The 17,967-nt window shown below is 33.0% G+C and overlaps 1 protein-coding gene across 1 annotated transcript in view; it reads right to left on the bottom strand.

Annotated features, from left to right (window-relative positions):
* LOC130636660 (uncharacterized) overlaps positions 1-17,967 on the bottom strand; it is a 50,678-nt gene that overhangs the window by 31,796 nt on the left and 915 nt on the right. The window contains exons 2-26 of the mRNA XM_057446453.1: positions 17,104-17,192; positions 16,716-16,829; positions 16,384-16,473; positions 16,070-16,297; positions 15,335-15,500; positions 14,145-14,266; positions 13,874-14,062; positions 12,538-12,788; positions 12,358-12,454; positions 11,490-11,613; positions 11,052-11,242; positions 10,828-10,953; positions 10,328-10,528; positions 8,695-9,376; positions 8,027-8,398; positions 7,152-7,334; positions 6,690-6,869; positions 6,336-6,613; positions 4,970-5,275; positions 4,701-4,895; positions 4,435-4,583; positions 3,890-4,346; positions 2,524-2,876; positions 864-1,020; positions 260-596 (exon numbers count right to left, since the gene is read on the bottom strand). Of these exons, the coding sequence (XP_057302436.1) occupies positions 260-596; positions 864-1,020; positions 2,524-2,876; positions 3,890-4,346; positions 4,435-4,583; positions 4,701-4,895; positions 4,970-5,275; positions 6,336-6,613; positions 6,690-6,869; positions 7,152-7,334; positions 8,027-8,398; positions 8,695-9,376; positions 10,328-10,528; positions 10,828-10,953; positions 11,052-11,242; positions 11,490-11,613; positions 12,358-12,454; positions 12,538-12,788; positions 13,874-14,062; positions 14,145-14,266; positions 15,335-15,500; positions 16,070-16,117 (5,164 nt within the window). The 5' untranslated portion in view covers positions 16,118-16,297; positions 16,384-16,473; positions 16,716-16,829; positions 17,104-17,192. The remainder of the gene's footprint in view (positions 1-259; positions 597-863; positions 1,021-2,523; positions 2,877-3,889; positions 4,347-4,434; positions 4,584-4,700; positions 4,896-4,969; positions 5,276-6,335; positions 6,614-6,689; positions 6,870-7,151; positions 7,335-8,026; positions 8,399-8,694; positions 9,377-10,327; positions 10,529-10,827; positions 10,954-11,051; positions 11,243-11,489; positions 11,614-12,357; positions 12,455-12,537; positions 12,789-13,873; positions 14,063-14,144; positions 14,267-15,334; positions 15,501-16,069; positions 16,298-16,383; positions 16,474-16,715; positions 16,830-17,103; positions 17,193-17,967) is intronic.

Below are 17,967 nucleotides of genomic sequence, written 5' to 3'. Positions count from 1 at the left end.
TTCCTGCTTGTTTGTTTGTCTGGTTCCTACACAGGTTGCTGACATTAGAAAACCATCATCTTAACTGTTTGTCAACAACACAAGTTTAAATATTATTATGAATAGTGTCCTAAGCACTACACACTAACAGAAACACAAGCAAATTTGAAAAAGTTCTAGATATTGGTGCCTTTTACTTATTGCTGTAAGTGCTTTTGTCCCTAACTAAGCGAATTTTTTTCTACAAGCCCTGCAACTAGTATCATTATTAATACTTTACCTGATGGCTTTTGTAAACCGGAGCCACTACAATAATGTCCATGGTCACACGGTGTGCACTGTGTTTGATTCACCAACCCAGTTGTATTGGAATATGTACCTGAAGGGCATCCACGTGGAACATCTGTGCCTTGTGGACAATAGAAGCCTTTTGGACATACACCACCAACACCAGTTGAATTTATACCTGGTCGTTTCGAGTCAACACCTGATTCACAATAAAAACCAGGATCACAAAGTCCAGAGCCATTATTTGATGAGAATTCAGTTACAGCATATTTTGCACAGAACATCTTTGGTGGACAAGGCAAGCATTCATTTCTGGCACCCAAACCATGCTATTAATAACAGTTAGTAAACTATTAGAAGGGGTTTCACATAACTTAATAATGTTAAATGTCATAACTTGACACAGACAAATCATTTGATATAATTGAAATATATTCTCCCTGTTAATAAAACGCTTGTTACACAAAAGACAAACACAACTTTTTCACATTTATCTTGAAAGTGTATAAAAAGCCAAATCAAAAATTCATAGTTAAAACGAACAGCAAAAAAGTGAGCAAAAAATTTATATTTAGACAAAATCTGCAAGAACTTACATTTAGCCCATATGTTCCAGGAGGGCAGCCCTTTTTATCTGCATAACTTGATCCTTCAGGGCAGTAATAACCTACTGGACATTCAACAGGATTTATACCATCACTGCAATAATACCCAGCTGGACATTGAAAGCATTTTGCCAGACCAGTAATATTGCTAAAAAGTGAATATTTATGTACAATACACATAATTTTACAAAAACTTTGATAAATATATTCAGGCAATTTTAAAAGAATAAATATATGAAGCAATAATATAAAGATTGTATGATTATATGTGGGCTGTGTTTAATGATATACAAAAAATAAAAATCGACTATTTACTGATTTTTATGGCCTAAATTAATGTTAGAAGAGTAAATTTGCTAACGCCATAACAAACAAATATTCCACAAGAAGATTGTGCAACAGGGATCAATAAAGTTTTAATATATTGATAATTCAAAAAGGAGTTAACAACATTTAATACACTTGACTCCAAAAGGTGGCAAATTCGTTTTTTTCCTTTTTAAAAATTCCTTTTGTCAATGTCCCAGGCTAATTTATCTTTGACAAGGATTACAAAATTATGCATGGATTTGTTATTCTGCAACTGCCGAGAATTTTAGGTTTTTTTAACAAAAAATGAGTGACATAAATCATTTAATTTACCAGATCATAATAAATCGTAAACAAAGAAGTATCAACCTTCTCTAACAGACAATATCAACTTTTAACACTATTCGGTCCGAGGTTTTTCCAAACATATAATGACCATAGGCTTGTTCAAATTGAATCAAACTTGGCACACTTATAGTACGTCACAAAAAGAACAAAACGGTGGCAATAATTTTTTGCTTGCGTCAGCACACTTTCTGTGACGTCATCAAAAGCTTGAAATTTGTTCAAAATGCCACCATCTGCTTAAAATTGAATTACTTTAGTTCTAGAGCGAATTTTAACATTCCATTTGAAGTTCCTGAAAGCTATATAAAAGTTATTTAACAATTTCCGGTTTTTACACAGGTTGCATGTAAAATTGCTAAAAATAGCCTGGAATCACAGTTTTTTCCGATTTTCGGGTAAAACCTGAAAAAATCGGGAAATCGGATTAATCACGTGTCCAAATGATTAAAAATATTTTTTCTTGATGAAAAAAAGTTGTGTTGTAAGTTCAAGTTCTAAGGATAATTCTAACAAGAGTTATTGTATTTTCCCCATTATAAGGGTTCATAGAGATTTTTAGGGATAGTTTTGAGTAATAGCCAATATCCATGCCTCTGAAGGACATGGGACCTAAAAATTTGACACGCAGATGTCTAATAGATAAATATCGAATCTCGTAAGTATCATAGGCATGCAGCTTTGCGTTAAGGAGTTATTAAAAAGAAACCGTCGGGGGCGGAATCTGCCCCCCTGATTTTTTTAAATGTTTAGTTTTGCTGGTTTTACAATTGCTTTCAAACTAACACAGAGTAATAATAACCCCTGGAAAAAAAAACATAATATTCAGTAATTTTTTAAGTTCTGATTTCCCTGTTATCATCATTTTAGTGCAAAAGTACCTACTTTATTTTAAAATGGGTTTATTGATCACATCTTTTTTAATCCGTTATGATTTAAGTTTTCACAATTCCTGGACAATAACTGATTTAAGCATAAACCTAGATGAAAAATTTACCTATATGTTCCTGGATGACATGTCTGATAGGTGGATGAATTTGATGGACAATAACTACCTATGGGACATTTATCTCCAACTATTTTATCAACAGGTTTTCCAAAGGTAGCTTTCCCAATGCAATAAAATCCAGGTGAACACACTCCATCAGGAGCAGTTAATCCTTCTTGTGAGCACACTCTTCCTCCAGGACAATCTAAACATTCTTTCACATCCTTGGCGCCAAATCCAGGGTAGTAGGTACCATTAGGACACAGTTCCGGTTTGCTTGTTTCAAGTGGACAGTACCGGCCCTGAGGACATACACCACCAAATGGGTAAATTCCAGTTTCCAGTCCAGTTGAGGTATTACCCTGAAAACCAAAAGAACGTAATTTCTGTAATTGTTAACAAAACTTAACCATATTAAATCCACAACATGTATTTACGAGGCTACAAATAAGCTTAATCTTCTGCTAAAATTAGGATATGAAAGTACAATGAAAGTATACCTTCAAGACAAAAGTGGACAAATACTAAATACTTTCCACGGTGCACTAATGACGCACACAACCTGGTACACTAATACGATCACCCCTAAGGCTCACTTATCTTCCAATTAAAAAAACGTTTTTCTTCTATGATTCAAAAAATTCCCTCACACTTTTCTGTACGTGCTTACATCCACAAATCTGGAATACCCTCTAATTTTTTGGAGGTTTATTACAAAGGGGCTATTTCTTTTGCACACAGAAATCATGCTCCGAGTGCTTTAATTACTACTTCTTTGGTAATTTCAGATTTGAATCCCAGGTATGAAAGAAATAACCCCAATAGATCTCTTCTTGCTGCCAGGCACTGTTGTGTCATTTATTCAAGCTCAAATAAAATTTGGGGCCAGAATTGGGTATGGGAAATTATTGTTTCCCACTTGAAAGTTTGTGCTTCCTATTTAGAAGAAAAAAGCTTGAAATGGAAGAGAAGTTATAAGGCAAAAGGAGAGAAGTGTTTTTGTTAAGAAAAAAAGTGTTATGGCTAAGAAGGAAGATGAGACATTAGTACATTAGTACATTATTGCATGTATTTTTCCTGCCTAAAGCTTTGGTAAATAATGACACAAAATGGGAAAAACTCAAAAAATGGCATACTCTGTAAATGTAATAACTTATACTTTTTCATTTTAATGGTACACACGTTGCACTACTAAATTAAACAGTTAAAGATATAAAATGCATTGCAATCTGCTCACATATTGGTATGCATAACATTTTTACATGAATGTTTTATAACTATTTTTTTCAGGTTTAAACTAATTTTTAAAACTACAAGTAATAACAAACACACAAGTATGTCTATAACATATAAGAAAAATTTAAAATAAACTTACTGGATTACGATATGGTGACCCTCTTGTACAAAAAAAGCCAGCATCACAAGGACCTGATGTAGCATTTAAACCAGGTGTTTCACAATACATTCCAGGATCACAATCTTTGCACTCTCCTTCTTCTTGTTTACTGGTTGCTGGATTATATTTTCCTGCTGGACATGGTCGTGGTTTTATGCTTTTAGGTGGACAAAAAAAACCTGTTGGGCAAGTTTTTGGTCCTACAAGAGCTGGCTCATCACAGTAAGACGTAGCGGAACAATCTACGCAACTGCCAGATCTTTTCTGAGACTGGTATGTGCCAACAGGACATGGTGAAGCAAAAGAAGATTTTTCGCGTGAAAAATGACCCTCCGGTGACATATGCTGGATAGGTGTTGTCGCACTACCATTACAGAAAAAACCTTTTTCGCATGGTCCAGTTGGTCCAGCATTTAAACTTCCAGCGCAATAGAACCTAAAAAAAATTATAATATTAAGTTTTTAAATAAGTAATTAGAGTTTACTTATAACATAAAGAAAGAAAAACATGAGGAGTGACCTACCCAGCTGGGCATGGCAAACAGTCAGCAGGAGATTTTGCACCTTCATTAGGATTGTACATTCCATTAGGACATGGTGCCTTATCAATAGCTCCTCGTCCACAATAACCACCCTTTGGACACAAGCCTCCAGTAATCCCACCTGGTGGAGCCTAAAAAAGATTTATAAATTATATAAAATAATTACATTGTATGATTAACGTTAAATTTTCGAAAGCTTATTATCAATAACTAATGTTAAAAGATCAATCTAAATGATAATACTTTACCGAAGTATATGCAGCTCCTTTACAGTAGAAGCCAGCATCACACAAACCCGTAGGTTTGGTCTTTCCAACCCCTGAACAATATTGACCAGCTGGACAAGGCAAACAGTCTTTAGAACGTTTCATCATAGTTTCATTACTAAAATATCCAGATGGACATGGTTCTGGCCTCAAGGAACCAGTTGGGCAATAGTAGCCCTATTGAAAAGGACAAAAATGTTTAATTCTTCTGCACAATTAGTATGAAAGTAATCCACAAATTAAAAACTTACTGGAGGGCAATCATTTGGCCAAGCCATTCCCTTTTCATTGCAATACATGCCAGCAATACACTTACTACAGTCCATACTGGACACTGCTGCTGATCCATTTCTGTAAAAACCTGCTGGACAAGGAAACGAATATGCTGCGCCTGTACCTTCTGGACAATAATAACCATCTGGACATTCTGCTGTTGGCTTAGTTTGTGCTTCAGGAGAGCAGTAATAACCAGCTGGACATGTTAAACAGTCACTAACATGCTTTGTATTTGTGAACGAATTGTATGTTCCATTAGGACAAGGTTGAGGTCGTGGGTACTAGTAAAACAAAAAACATTTTTACAAATTTCATAATAAAACATTTAAAGCAAAACAAAACACTTAGGGCAAATGACAAACACCCATGTAGGAGAATGTTACATCCTTTATCAGTTTTTGGGATTGAGCATTAAATGTTTGATTTTATAATAATCAAGTGTGCTTTTTAAGTAAGTCAGCTAATCTCTCATTGATAAATCTGACACTAATACTACCCTACTGTTTTTATATCTGTTATAAAGCAAAATTAATTATTAAACGAAGACGCATGAAAAACTAAAAACAAATTTAAGATAAAATTTTCTGCAGTAGTATTGGACGTTTTGTAAGATGAATTATTTTAAATTAGAGCATCATAGTAGAGCTAAAATCTGTCACATTACAGAATGTTTTACTTAACATTTAGCATCAGAAATTTGGCAGCTTTTTTACCACCTTAAAAACATAACAAAAATATGGTGCCATAGAAATTGCTTTTGTTTCACAATATTCTTAATGCAACTGTAAAAAAGTTATATTTTCCTGTAGATCAAAAAAAGGGTAGAAGTAAGACTTTCAAGACCAAGTATTAAAAACAATAATGCTACATATTTTTATGCCTATTGCTGCTAGGTGGTGACTAACCGACAGAGCAGGCACATTGTGTGCTGTACCTTTTGACTTACTTACTTACTTACTTACTTAGTATTCTAAAAAATTTCTTTAAAATAGGATTATTTTTTGGTTCTAGGAATTAATTATTGACAGGTGGTGCTAAGACATTTAGTAAGCTCAATATCAATTTTAATATTAATTAATGAGATTGACTGATTGCTAAAATAGATTTGATTTTGACCCTAAAAAAAGATGATATCAAGATAAATAACAATGAACAATCTTTGTCCTTATATGTTGTCTAAAAAGGCTCAAGAAAAATTCGTCCATTTTTGCTATTCAGTAATTTTACCAACCTCTAAATTAAAAACCTTTGAATTTTACAAACTATTTTCAAAAAACCGAAAAACTCAGATTTTCAATTTGATTAATAGGTAGGCGCAGAATTTGTTATGCTATAAAGTACCTCATCTCCTTGGACACAATAATATCCAGCTTTGCATGGATTCAACAGAGGATATGGTTGACGATCTAATCCTTCTTGACAGTACATACCAGCAGGACAAATAAACTTGGTGCGCATTGTATTGTAATCAGTTGTATTTGACATACAATAGTATCCTTCCTTACAGGTTGAACAAATGCTTGCTCGTGAGGAAGAATAATTCCCAACACCACAAGAAATAGGATCTATTGTACCCTCAATTGGACAACTGTAACCAGCTATGCATGGCTTGCAATCACCTAAATAGATACAAGTACGAAAAACTTGTTAGGGTGGCGCTACACTCAAAGAAAACTTGCAAAACTCAAAAATTACCTAGTTCTTTCCCTTTTGTTTCATCCCTGTAAAAACCTCTAGGACATTTTGTTGGATTTGAGGAACCTTTTGGACAATAGTGTCCCTTTGTGCAAACTTCACAAACTTCCCACCGTTCATTTCCAGGACGATTAGAATACGTTCCTGCACTGCACGGATGTTCTGTGGCATACCTTGTCCCTGAAATAATTTTTGTTTGCATATGATCAGCCTTTTTCAGGATATTAATAAAATCCAGAAATCAAAAGTGTCAAAAAGTTAAAAGTAGTGAATAACATTACCAGGAATATTTTTTATCTGCCATAAATATGGAAGTACTGAACAACTACAAAAAATGTTCTTACATAAAACACAATTTAAAAAAGATATAAACATTAAATTTTCTTGTATATCTATGCACACCTTATCAATATCTATTCTCTCTTCAAGAATGTTAAAAATTTACACAAAAAATTCCCTCACCTGGAGGACAGTAATGACCAGTCGGACAAATTTCTACTGCACTAGAGGAGCCTTTAAGGCAATACCTTCCTTTTGGACAAGTAAGGCATCCTGCTGATGTTTCTAAATTTGTTAAATTTGACCAAGTTCCAGCAGGACATGGAAATTGTTTGGGATGACGTGTGCCATCTGGACAAAAGTGACCTAAAAACGTAATCAAAGTAAATTAAAGTCCATCATTTGTGCAAAACATGGAAAAGTTTTGACAAGGAATATGCACAAAAACTAATATATATAAGGTTGGAGGATTTAATTGAAATTATCTGCAGCTTTGTATATTAATTTGTTTCAACAATTGTTAATGTTCTTTTCAAAATTTACACCATATGGTCTACAAAAAAGTGACTGAAATAAATTAGGCATTTTTCTATATATAAACCACATCAAAAGTCAGAGCACTTGGATTTAGTTCTGTGCTGTTTCTTTGGTCATTGGAGCACTTGGAGCAGGTGGATAATACAGATTTGAATCTCAGGTATAAAAAATAGCTCCTTAAGTATCATAAAAGGCTGTAAAGTATAATAGTAAAACAATTATTCTTAGACTTGAGAATCCTATATTTAAAGGTTTTAAGTAGTCATTGTTCAAACACAATATCTGTGATTTGTTATAGCAACATTCCACTATTCTTTGCATGTCCTGTTTAGCTTTGCCCTGTCATGTTTTAAGTTTTTCACTAATTGTCTTGCTAATTTGGATGCTTGGCCTTCAGTAAAAATAGCAATTTTCACCATTATATTTAAATTGCATTAAACCCTGCAAATAAACTATGATATTGTAGGCATGGTTTGCCATGAAAAGCAATGTCAACATTTTAAGAATATTTGCTTGCTCACCTGGTGCACATGCTTGTGGTTCTTTTTGTTTTCCTCCTGTTCCTGACAAGCAGGCATGCCCTTTTGGACATGTTCTACAATCTCCATCAAATGTCCCATTATGAAAATCAGTGTAAGTACCAGGTGAACATGCATTCAGAGTTTCGTTTGGTTGCTTTGATCCAGCTGGACAATAATAACCAGCACTACATACTTCTGAAGGATAAGTCAGAGCAGCCTGTGGACAAGCCATGCCAGCAATACATTGTCGACAATCTGTTTTTTGACCTTGCTGGATATGTGGGTTATATGTACCTGCCTCGCAAGGAATTGGTGTGTCTGTTCCTGATGGACAAAAATAACCTGCAGGACAATCTTTGCACTGTGATGACGCTAAATTAAGAACATAGGACTGTAAAGAACTACTTTTAACTAATTAAACAACAACTATAATGAAAAAGGTTAAAATATTGTGAATGTTATAAGTTAAGTAATCTGACAAATAATAAATAGCAACACGAAAGACATTTCTGGATCAACGATATTTAGGTAATGCTATTTTCAAAACATATCTTTTAGTTACAAGACACTTTCATACTATCCTAATATGCTAATTCAGCATCACTACATTTAGCAAAAATATAATAACACATGCTAAAAGTAAGTAATATTATCACTATTGTACTTACAGGTTGCACCTTCTTCAGCTAAATAAAATCCTTGGCGACATTTGCTTGGAGATCCAGTACCACCAGTGCAATAATGGCCTTTGGGACAAAGAGTATCACCAGTCGGATCACCACCTACACAATATCGACCAGGGGGACAGGGCCTGCATTGCTCCCAGCGCACTCTTCCAACTTCAGTATTAAAAAATCCATCTTCACAAGGATACTGAAAGGCTGTTTTTGTTTTATTAGGGCAATAGTGACCACCAGGACATTTAATTGATTCAGTGAGTTTGCTAGTACCAAGTCCACAGTAATACCCTGCAACACACTCTGAGCACCCTTCAGCTTCACTACTAGCTCCTTCCTTTATTCCATATTTTCCAGCAGGGCAAGGCACTTTTAATATTTTGTCTTCACAGTAGTAGCCCAATGGACAAAGCCCAATTTTAGGAGTTGCGCTTGTGCTGCCTTCTTCACACACATAACCAGCATTGCAATCAAAACAAGATGTGTTTCCTTTTGTGGAATATTGCCCAGCTCTACAAATTATTGGCTCATCATCTTGACGGGGACAGTAATACCCACTAGGACATTTTGTGCATTCGTGTGCCCCTTCTAAGCTGTATGATCCTGATGGACAGGCTGTGCCTTTTTTATTGGAAACAGGACATTTATACCCATTATCACATATTGTGCACATCTATTGAAGATAATTACAATATTTGACATTTTTGATTGGCAAGATTGTATATAACTATATTTTAACCCTATTCTGTCCGGGGTTTTTTGAACATATTTTTGTTTGCGTCAACATATTTTCTGTGATGTCATCAAAAGCTGGAAAATAGTTTAAAAAGGCACTATCTGCTTAAAATTCAATTACTTTAGCTCAAGAGTGAATTTTTACATTCTGTCCAACAGTTAAATAATAGTTACTTATATTCTTGTTTGTACATAGATCGTATGCAAAATTGCCAAATATTGCCCAAAAATCCGTTTTGGGGGGATTTTTGGCTAAAATCCTAAAAAATCGGGAAATCGGATTATTCACGTGACCAAAACATGTAAAAAGATTCTTCTTGTAAAAATAAATTTGTGGTGTAAGTTTCAAGTTCCAGACATAATCCTAAAAAGAGTTATTATATTTTCCTGAGTAGTTTCGAGTAATAGCCAATATCATAGCCTCTGAAAGGTATGGGACCTAAAAATTTTGCATCCAGGTGTTTAATAGAAAAATATTGAAACTCAGTAAGTATTGTAGCCATGCATCATGGCATTAAAGAGTTTTAAAAAAAAAACATCAGTGGGATGACCTGGTGTGTTTTTTTTAAACCAGGAGAGCAACTATAATTTTCAAACATGTCAGCCTTATAATTTTTGTTAAAAATATAAAAAAATTAGATTAAATGAAAATTAAAAATAGTTTTTTTCACACTGATGTTACTCACAATAAGTAGTTAAAGTAAAAATCGAGTAAAATCTTACATAGGATTATTGAAAAATATAAGGAACAGTGCATGCATTTAGCAAAATGATTGTATACTTGTAAGATTCTGTATGTTGATTGTGTATTCGTAGACCTGTCTCTCTCTGGCACAATAAACAACTTAAATGAGACACCCCAATAAACAAACATGAACAACCAACTTACTGTCGAGCCTTTTAAAGCATATGAACCAAGTTGACATTTAATCATCAATGACTCTTGTTTACTTGGACAAGCATACCCTGCAGGACACTGCGTGCATTTACCCTGTCCAAGAGTACTGAAAAAACCATCAGGACATAATTCATTTTTGCTATCATCAGCAACATCAGGACATTGATAGCCAGCAGGACATTGTGTGCATTTCTTAAAAGTAAATTTATATTGTGATGAATTGTTGAAGAAAGTTATAAGTCAAATGTAAAAATTTAAAAATGTAGTTATGCTGGAAACAAATAAATTCACAACTTAAAGAGAGATTTGCAGCTTTAAATGAATTAAAACAACTAAAATCTTTCACACACTTGTACTACCATCTCTTACTGGCAACAATCTTCACACCCTTTTTATTATTATGATTGCACCTCACACATTTTATTAGGTTTGTTATGTTTTCTTACAAAAATATGTAAAATGAACATTATTCAAAAAACAAAATAATATACCACTTGTCCCTTTTTTGAAAACGTTCCAGAGATACAATCCGTAGGTGTACTGATAGCTTGGTGTGGACAGGCCTTTCCCGCTGGGCAAACAGTGCAAGTTGTTGCTCCATTTGCAGAATAGAAACCCTAACAATACAACAAAAGCGTTTATTAGGTAATCACATTTATAACAATTTTTTCACTTGATCGTTTTCGAACATTCATGTGTTATAAATATTCCTCACCAAGCTACACTGCTCGTTTTCAGACCCATCAGTTTTGGGGCATTTCCATCCACTTTGGCATTCAATACAATCACTGGATCCAGCAATTGAATAGAATCCAGGAGCACATGTGGCAATACTCATAGCATTAGGACATCCATATCCTTTCGGACATTCCAAACATGTTGATTGATTTCCAAGTGAATATGTTCCTATTTTATGGAATTATGTTGAAACTCAATTAAAATAGTGGGCGAGTTCATTTGCAAGGTTTGTCAATTTAACTGAAAAAGGTGGACACTGCTAAAAATACGCTAAAGAGTTATTAAGCAATTAAAAATTGTGCCAAAATAAAATGGAAACATTTACTTTCTTCTTACATAAGTAAAACATATTTCAGAAAACATTTTTCAACGGAGGTACTAATTTTTTCATGTCATCCAGAAACAACATTTTTACCCGTTGGACAAGCCTTTGTTGCATTCTTCGAAACATATGGACAAGCATATCCAGCTGCACATGCATAACAGGATGTTTGGCCTCCTGATGAGTATTTACCTGGAGGGCATATTAGTGGACGTCTCTGTTAAAATAAAAATAAAAAGTTGATGTTTGCAAATTACCGCACAAACAAACATTTTAAAACTTAGCATAGTTTATGTGCATGAAGATAAAAAACCCGGTAAAAATTAGGTGTCTTAAGTAATATAGTAGAGTTAATGTCCGCCAGAGTATATAACACTGTTAGACGCAATGTCAAGATTCAAATTATCCATCAACCTGCAAGATCTCGCTATGATTGTATTTCAGCCAGCTTTAAAGCAAAATATGGCAGTTTAAGCTTTTAATTTTGAATTATACAGCATTACATAAGGGAGTATTTATATTATTTAAATACCATTTTATTCTAAACTAGCTTGTTAATGACATGATATTTATATCAATCAGTAGCAATGCCTTAACAAATCACTCGCAATATTTTTTAAAACTTTCTGCAATCCTGATTATTCCTCTTCATTACAATAGTTTGTCATTAACTGTTCCTTTCTATATATAAAATATTGTTCATAATAAGCATTTTTTAGTATATAAAAATATATCCAATAAAAATCCCAATAGACATCATGCCTAGAAGTGATAAAATTTATTAGAAAGACGTTTAATCTAGTTTTTTAATAAAAACATATATAAAAAATGCTGATACAAATGCGAAGAAAGAAGAAATATGGTCAAAAATTGGTACTAAAGTTAAGCCTAATAATAATGTACCTAATTTTTAATGTCCTGCATATATTAAAAAAGAAAAGAAACGTAGAAAAAAACATACATTAGTGCTTGGGCATTGGTAACCAGCTGGGCAATTTGTACAAGATGTAGCTACACCTAAACTGTAGTAGCCAGGTTTACATTTCATCATTTCACTCCTAATAAAAAGATAAAGTTATCGCTTAAAATTAACTCAAATAAAAAAATAACATGTAGTAACTAAAAACAGTGAAATGCTCACGATGGCGTGGGGCATGCATAACCAGCTGGACAAATTTGACATTTGAGTTGATTTGTTTGACCATTAGTGGTTTGACCAACAACACAAGCTACTGGAGGACTGTCTTTGTGTGGACACATAAAACCAGCTGAACAGTTGTTACATGTTGATTCTCCTTTCAAAGAATATGTTCCAGGTGAACATGCTCCATCTATAGCTGATGTAGATTGACAATACATGCCCACAGGACATGGCGAGCAATGTGTCTCTCCCTAAACATTTTGCAAGGAGTTACCAAATTCAGTTTAAGCTATTTGACAGTTAGTTTTCCAGGGTAAAAATAGTTTTTTTAATGCAATACATCCAAAAAGTCAAAAAGTATTGAAACTATGGAAATAAACCTTTGACTATAACAAACAAATAAATCAGGGAACATTTTGCACATGAATTTTTATAACATTGTCCATTTGGTAATGTAATTGAAAAACTGCGAAAAGAAAGTCAGAAAAATAAGCTTTTTTGAGGTAGTAAAAAAAAAATTTAAAAAATGTATAAAGAGGAATGTTAATCTAACTTTTATGATAAAAGGTAACTACAAAAATAGATCTCCCATATCATATTTTGCATCATCCATAATAATATCAAAGATCAATGACATCATCTACGTCTGTAAAGACCTTTTTTGATTGGGCAGCAAAAACATAAAAAAGGGTTAATTAGTTGTGCCATCACAGTTACATTTCTTGGATAAAACCAAACAACGAAACATTATGTTAATCTTATGCCAGAAAATTTGGTAATTCCAATAATATACCTTTTTTTGCAAAACTGTCTCCTAGAAAATTTAAATCCAAATTACAAAACTAATGATACTCAAATTAAATTGTCTAGAGTAGACTGTCTAAAAACCGTTTTTATCATGGCTTTATATTAAATAATTAACCGCAGGAAGAGTTATAAAAGCACATCATAGATATAACCCTCATCACAAAAAGATGTTAGATGTTAGAACAAAGAAATTTATTCGGCTCCTCGTTTTGATACTAGCTAGTGGTTAAATTTCCAAAGCTATTGAACACAACCTTGCAGATAAAAAAGTTGCATTTTGCAGCTGTGGATCTTCATTATATTACATGATGATTTGATTGTAATATTTTCTTGAAAAATATTTGACAAATAATTGTCCTTACTTTTAAGTGCACATGCTTTGGGGAATAATATTGACATACCAACAAGAACTTGATTGTTCTTTTTCATATAATTCAAATTTTAGGGTATAAAGTGAACCCTTCTTAAAATACAAACCAATCAAACATGAAAAGTAAACGTAAAACAAATTTCACATGTAATTTCTTACAATTAAACTGTATGTTCCAACATCACAATTTATAGGAAGTTGGCTTGGATCAAGACAGGACATCCCTGCAGGACAGAGTATGCATGAAGAATTGCCACCAGTTGAATAATTACCAAACATACATGGTACAGGAGGTTTGGTTGGATCAATGCATTCATATCCAGATGGACAAATAATACATTTTGTAGCCTATTAAAAACAAATATTCACTTCTCAGATAAATGAAATAACTGTAGATACCATTAGCTTAGAAGAACAGAATAAAATTCACCTCTTTCGATTTACTTAAATAATGACCAAGAAGACACTTTGTTGGTTTTTTATCAGGAGTGATACACAAATAACCTTCAGGACAAGGTATACATGACTTTGCTCCAACGTCACTGTATGTGTCTATAAAATACAAGCACCACAGGCGATATTTGAATAATATCTTTATTTATTTTTTTATTTATTTATTTATTTATTTATTTATTTATTTATTTATTTATTTATTTATTCATTTATTCATTCATTCATTCATTCATTCATTTATTTACTTATTTAACTGCCTTTAAAGATTTAATTACAATTATAAACTTTATAACATTTTAAATGTTACTTTGAAAACTTATTTTTTAAATGCATGTTTTTGCCTCACTCACTCAATAAAACTTACCTACAAACCCAAGAAAGCAAGAAAAGTCCAATTTAAAGAATCATATTTAGGCTCAAATGATTATAATTCAAATCTACCAAGATTCACATGAGAATAAGAAATTTATGTCAAATATCAAGGAAATTAATCAGATGTTATTAACACATGTTGACAATGGTATTGTCTGTCGAAACTGCAGTGTTCGACTCGAACAGTGTCTTAGCATAGTGTTGCTAAAGTGTTCGATTGTCAATATTAAAGGATATCGAACATAAAAAAAAATTGGTAAAAAAATACACTAGCATGATTATTAGTGTTGATAAACTCAAATTTAACACTAAAACACCCAATTGTTTCATCCTACACCTTTATATAGTTGCCGGATATTTTTCACATTGACAAAGTTGGTGTAGCATATATGCAGGGACCTCTGTTTTAATAAAGTTTTGTTAGAGCTATATATATCATATTTTAAGGACGTTCTTGTAGTCATAAAAATGTAAGTGAATTCTTTTATATAACCCCTGTAAAATCAAGTCAAAAAAATATTCCTACTTCTGCTTAAAAAGACCATACATTATCCTTAGAAAGAACTTACTGTTGGAACAGATAGAATGGTGGAGGGGAATTTCGCCAAGAAAAATACAACTACAAAGAGTGGAAAACTACTATAAATGATGGGTAAGATAGGAGAAGGTTTTTATGGAAATAAAATATTGTTTTGGCAATAGAAATCAACTTTTGATATGTAACTGTAATAAATGCAACAACATAATTAAAATAATTAAAACTTCTGGTGACCAAAAAATCCATAGTACACATACCTTTTGGACATTGATGACATTCACTGTCTCCAAAAGAGCTATACTGCCCTGCAGGGCATGGCGTAGGTGGAAGAACTAATGTTGTTTCATTCACACACATTGCACCTGCTGGGCAGAGAATGCAGGATGATGCACCTGGATAACTGTAATGACCTATTGTGCAACTCTAAGATATAAAAAGAAAAAGCACAAGTTTTTTCCGTGTTTGTGTGTGTGTGTGTGAATTTTGCAAAATGACAATACAACATCACCTATAAAGGTGTTCTTTAATTTATAAAATTTAAATGAATTGAAATAATATTGATGTTAAAGGAAAGTTCATTAAGATTGTAAAGCCATTGCTTCAGCCTTTTTAAATAACTTAGAAACGGGTGGAAATAATTGGTGTTATGATGCATGGGTAACTAGGGATCACCTGGGACAAAACTGGAAGCACTTTTCTAATGTTGGGTCACCTACACCTTTCCGAACAGGCAAGTTTGGATGATATTATCAAAAAATGTTTAAACACAATATCTTTTCAACCGTTTAAATCAAAAGCACAATCCAACACATTTTCTTAAACAGTATTTCAACACAAAAAACTGTATCAACAGGTCACTCCTGATGTCAAATAATGGATCTTTTCCATTGTTTTTCCTCCTACGTGGACTTACAACAGCCTTATCAACTAGTAGTAATAAAATAAGATAAAGGCTCTAACCAATCAACAAGAGAAGAACTTACAACACATACCTCACATTTAATTTGTCCAGCAGTACTATATGTGCCCTTCTCACACATAGCTGGAGTGGAAGTAGCATCAAGGCAATGATGACCGTGGGGACACAACTTGCAGTTAAGTGAACCAAGTGTGTCAGCATATGTGGCAATCGGACATGGTATAGGTGTTGAAGCAGATGATGGACAGTAATGTCCTAAGTAACATGGTACACAAGCTGTTCCATTTGAAAATTCCCCAGCCTATAAGCAGTCAATGCAACATAGTAAAAATTAGTTAAAATTGACCAACCAACATTTTTTATGAAAAATTAAATAAAACCACTCACTCTGCATGTTACGGGCGTTCTAGTTGCATTTACTACCACAGTTCCTGTTGGAGCTGTTAAGCATGACTCTTGTCCTTCTTCAGGTTGATACTATAAAATTAGGAGAACATTACATACAAAACAACTATATAATATTACATATAAAACAAATACAAATATTTCTACACAAACATAAATTGATACATAATCAAGCAATAAATCTAAGGGATAAGGGATATTTGGTCCCTTTAATTTAACAACAGTGATAGGCCGTAAAATATTCAATAAACAATCACTGATGATTTCATTAATTAATTAACTAATTAATCAAGAAAAGTCACAAACTTTAATACCTCTCTTGCTCCACATAATATTGGTTCTTGATGTGGTAAGGGGCATTTGTGTCCAGTAGGACAAGGCTTACATGACTTTGAAGCACTCACAGAAGCATAATAACCCGCAGGACACTAAAACAATACTGCCTTATAAGTAAAATCATAACTTAAAACTCGAAATTCAATATTTAGTTACCTACACATAAAAAATCCATCCATTAATTGATGTGCAGTGACTTGTTTATTTTTTTGATAAAAATAGTGCGTAACTTCTTAACAGGCTTAAATGCAGAAACGTTGTTAACTTGTAAAGTATGTTCTATTTACAACATGTGTTCATAGTGATTATAAGTGAATAAAAATATATGTTGAAAGTTCGAAGTGGGATGGTGTACTGTAAACTTACCCTTTGACAAGTTGTTGAGTGATTTATTTCTGAAAAATAACCAATCGGACAAGGAATTGGTCCACTGTTTACACTGGGACAATGAAAACCTAAAACAAGTAAGACCATATCTCTTTCAAAGTGAAATAAAGAATAAAAATTAAGTTTGAAAAGAAAACTTTTTGTTCAAATAGTGTAGCGAATGAAGGAGTTTCTAAAACAAAACAAAAAAACACAACATGACACACTATGGCTGAAACAAATATTTTTGATTCCTTCGAAACACAAAACAGAAAAACAAACCCTGCTGTCTAAAATGTAATAACCCCTTATTTTTCTGGCATCCACACATTTTCCTGATAATTTTTGACTAAAGTTCCTGTAACAAATACCATACACCTAGTATAACAAAGCATCAAATTGTTTATAAGATACATAACACCAGACCATTTATTGAAAACATTTAAGGCGAGTGTAAAGGAAAGTGCGCATGATTTTTATAATCCAAATATCATCTCTAAATGACATTTTCATAACCTGATTTTGGAAAAATATTAAGGTTGTTTGAGGTTTAGGTGTATACAAAATTTACCCCAGTCTCTCCTAACTGATGTTTCTCTTACAAAACCGCTGTTTTTTTTTCCAAAATTTTTTGACTATTCTTCCCAGCTGGGCTGTATCTAAAAAGGGTTTTTACTATTTTGTTCAAAATTTTATAGTTTTCTTACTATTTCATATTCTTCCAAATGCTACTTTTTCAACTTGTTTTCTTTCACATAAACGGCTGTAAAAAAGTTTTTACAAAAAAATAAAAAACACCTTTTTAGATATATGCGGCTACTTGCTGCATTGAAATTACACTTGACAGGTTTTCCATTTTTAAAG

This window comes from Hydractinia symbiolongicarpus, chromosome 3 (genome assembly GCF_029227915.1).
Source record: "Hydractinia symbiolongicarpus strain clone_291-10 chromosome 3, HSymV2.1, whole genome shotgun sequence".
Classification (NCBI taxonomy): domain Eukaryota; kingdom Metazoa; phylum Cnidaria; class Hydrozoa; order Anthoathecata; family Hydractiniidae; genus Hydractinia; species Hydractinia symbiolongicarpus.
This window is presented reverse-complemented; position numbering and strand designations above follow the sequence as displayed.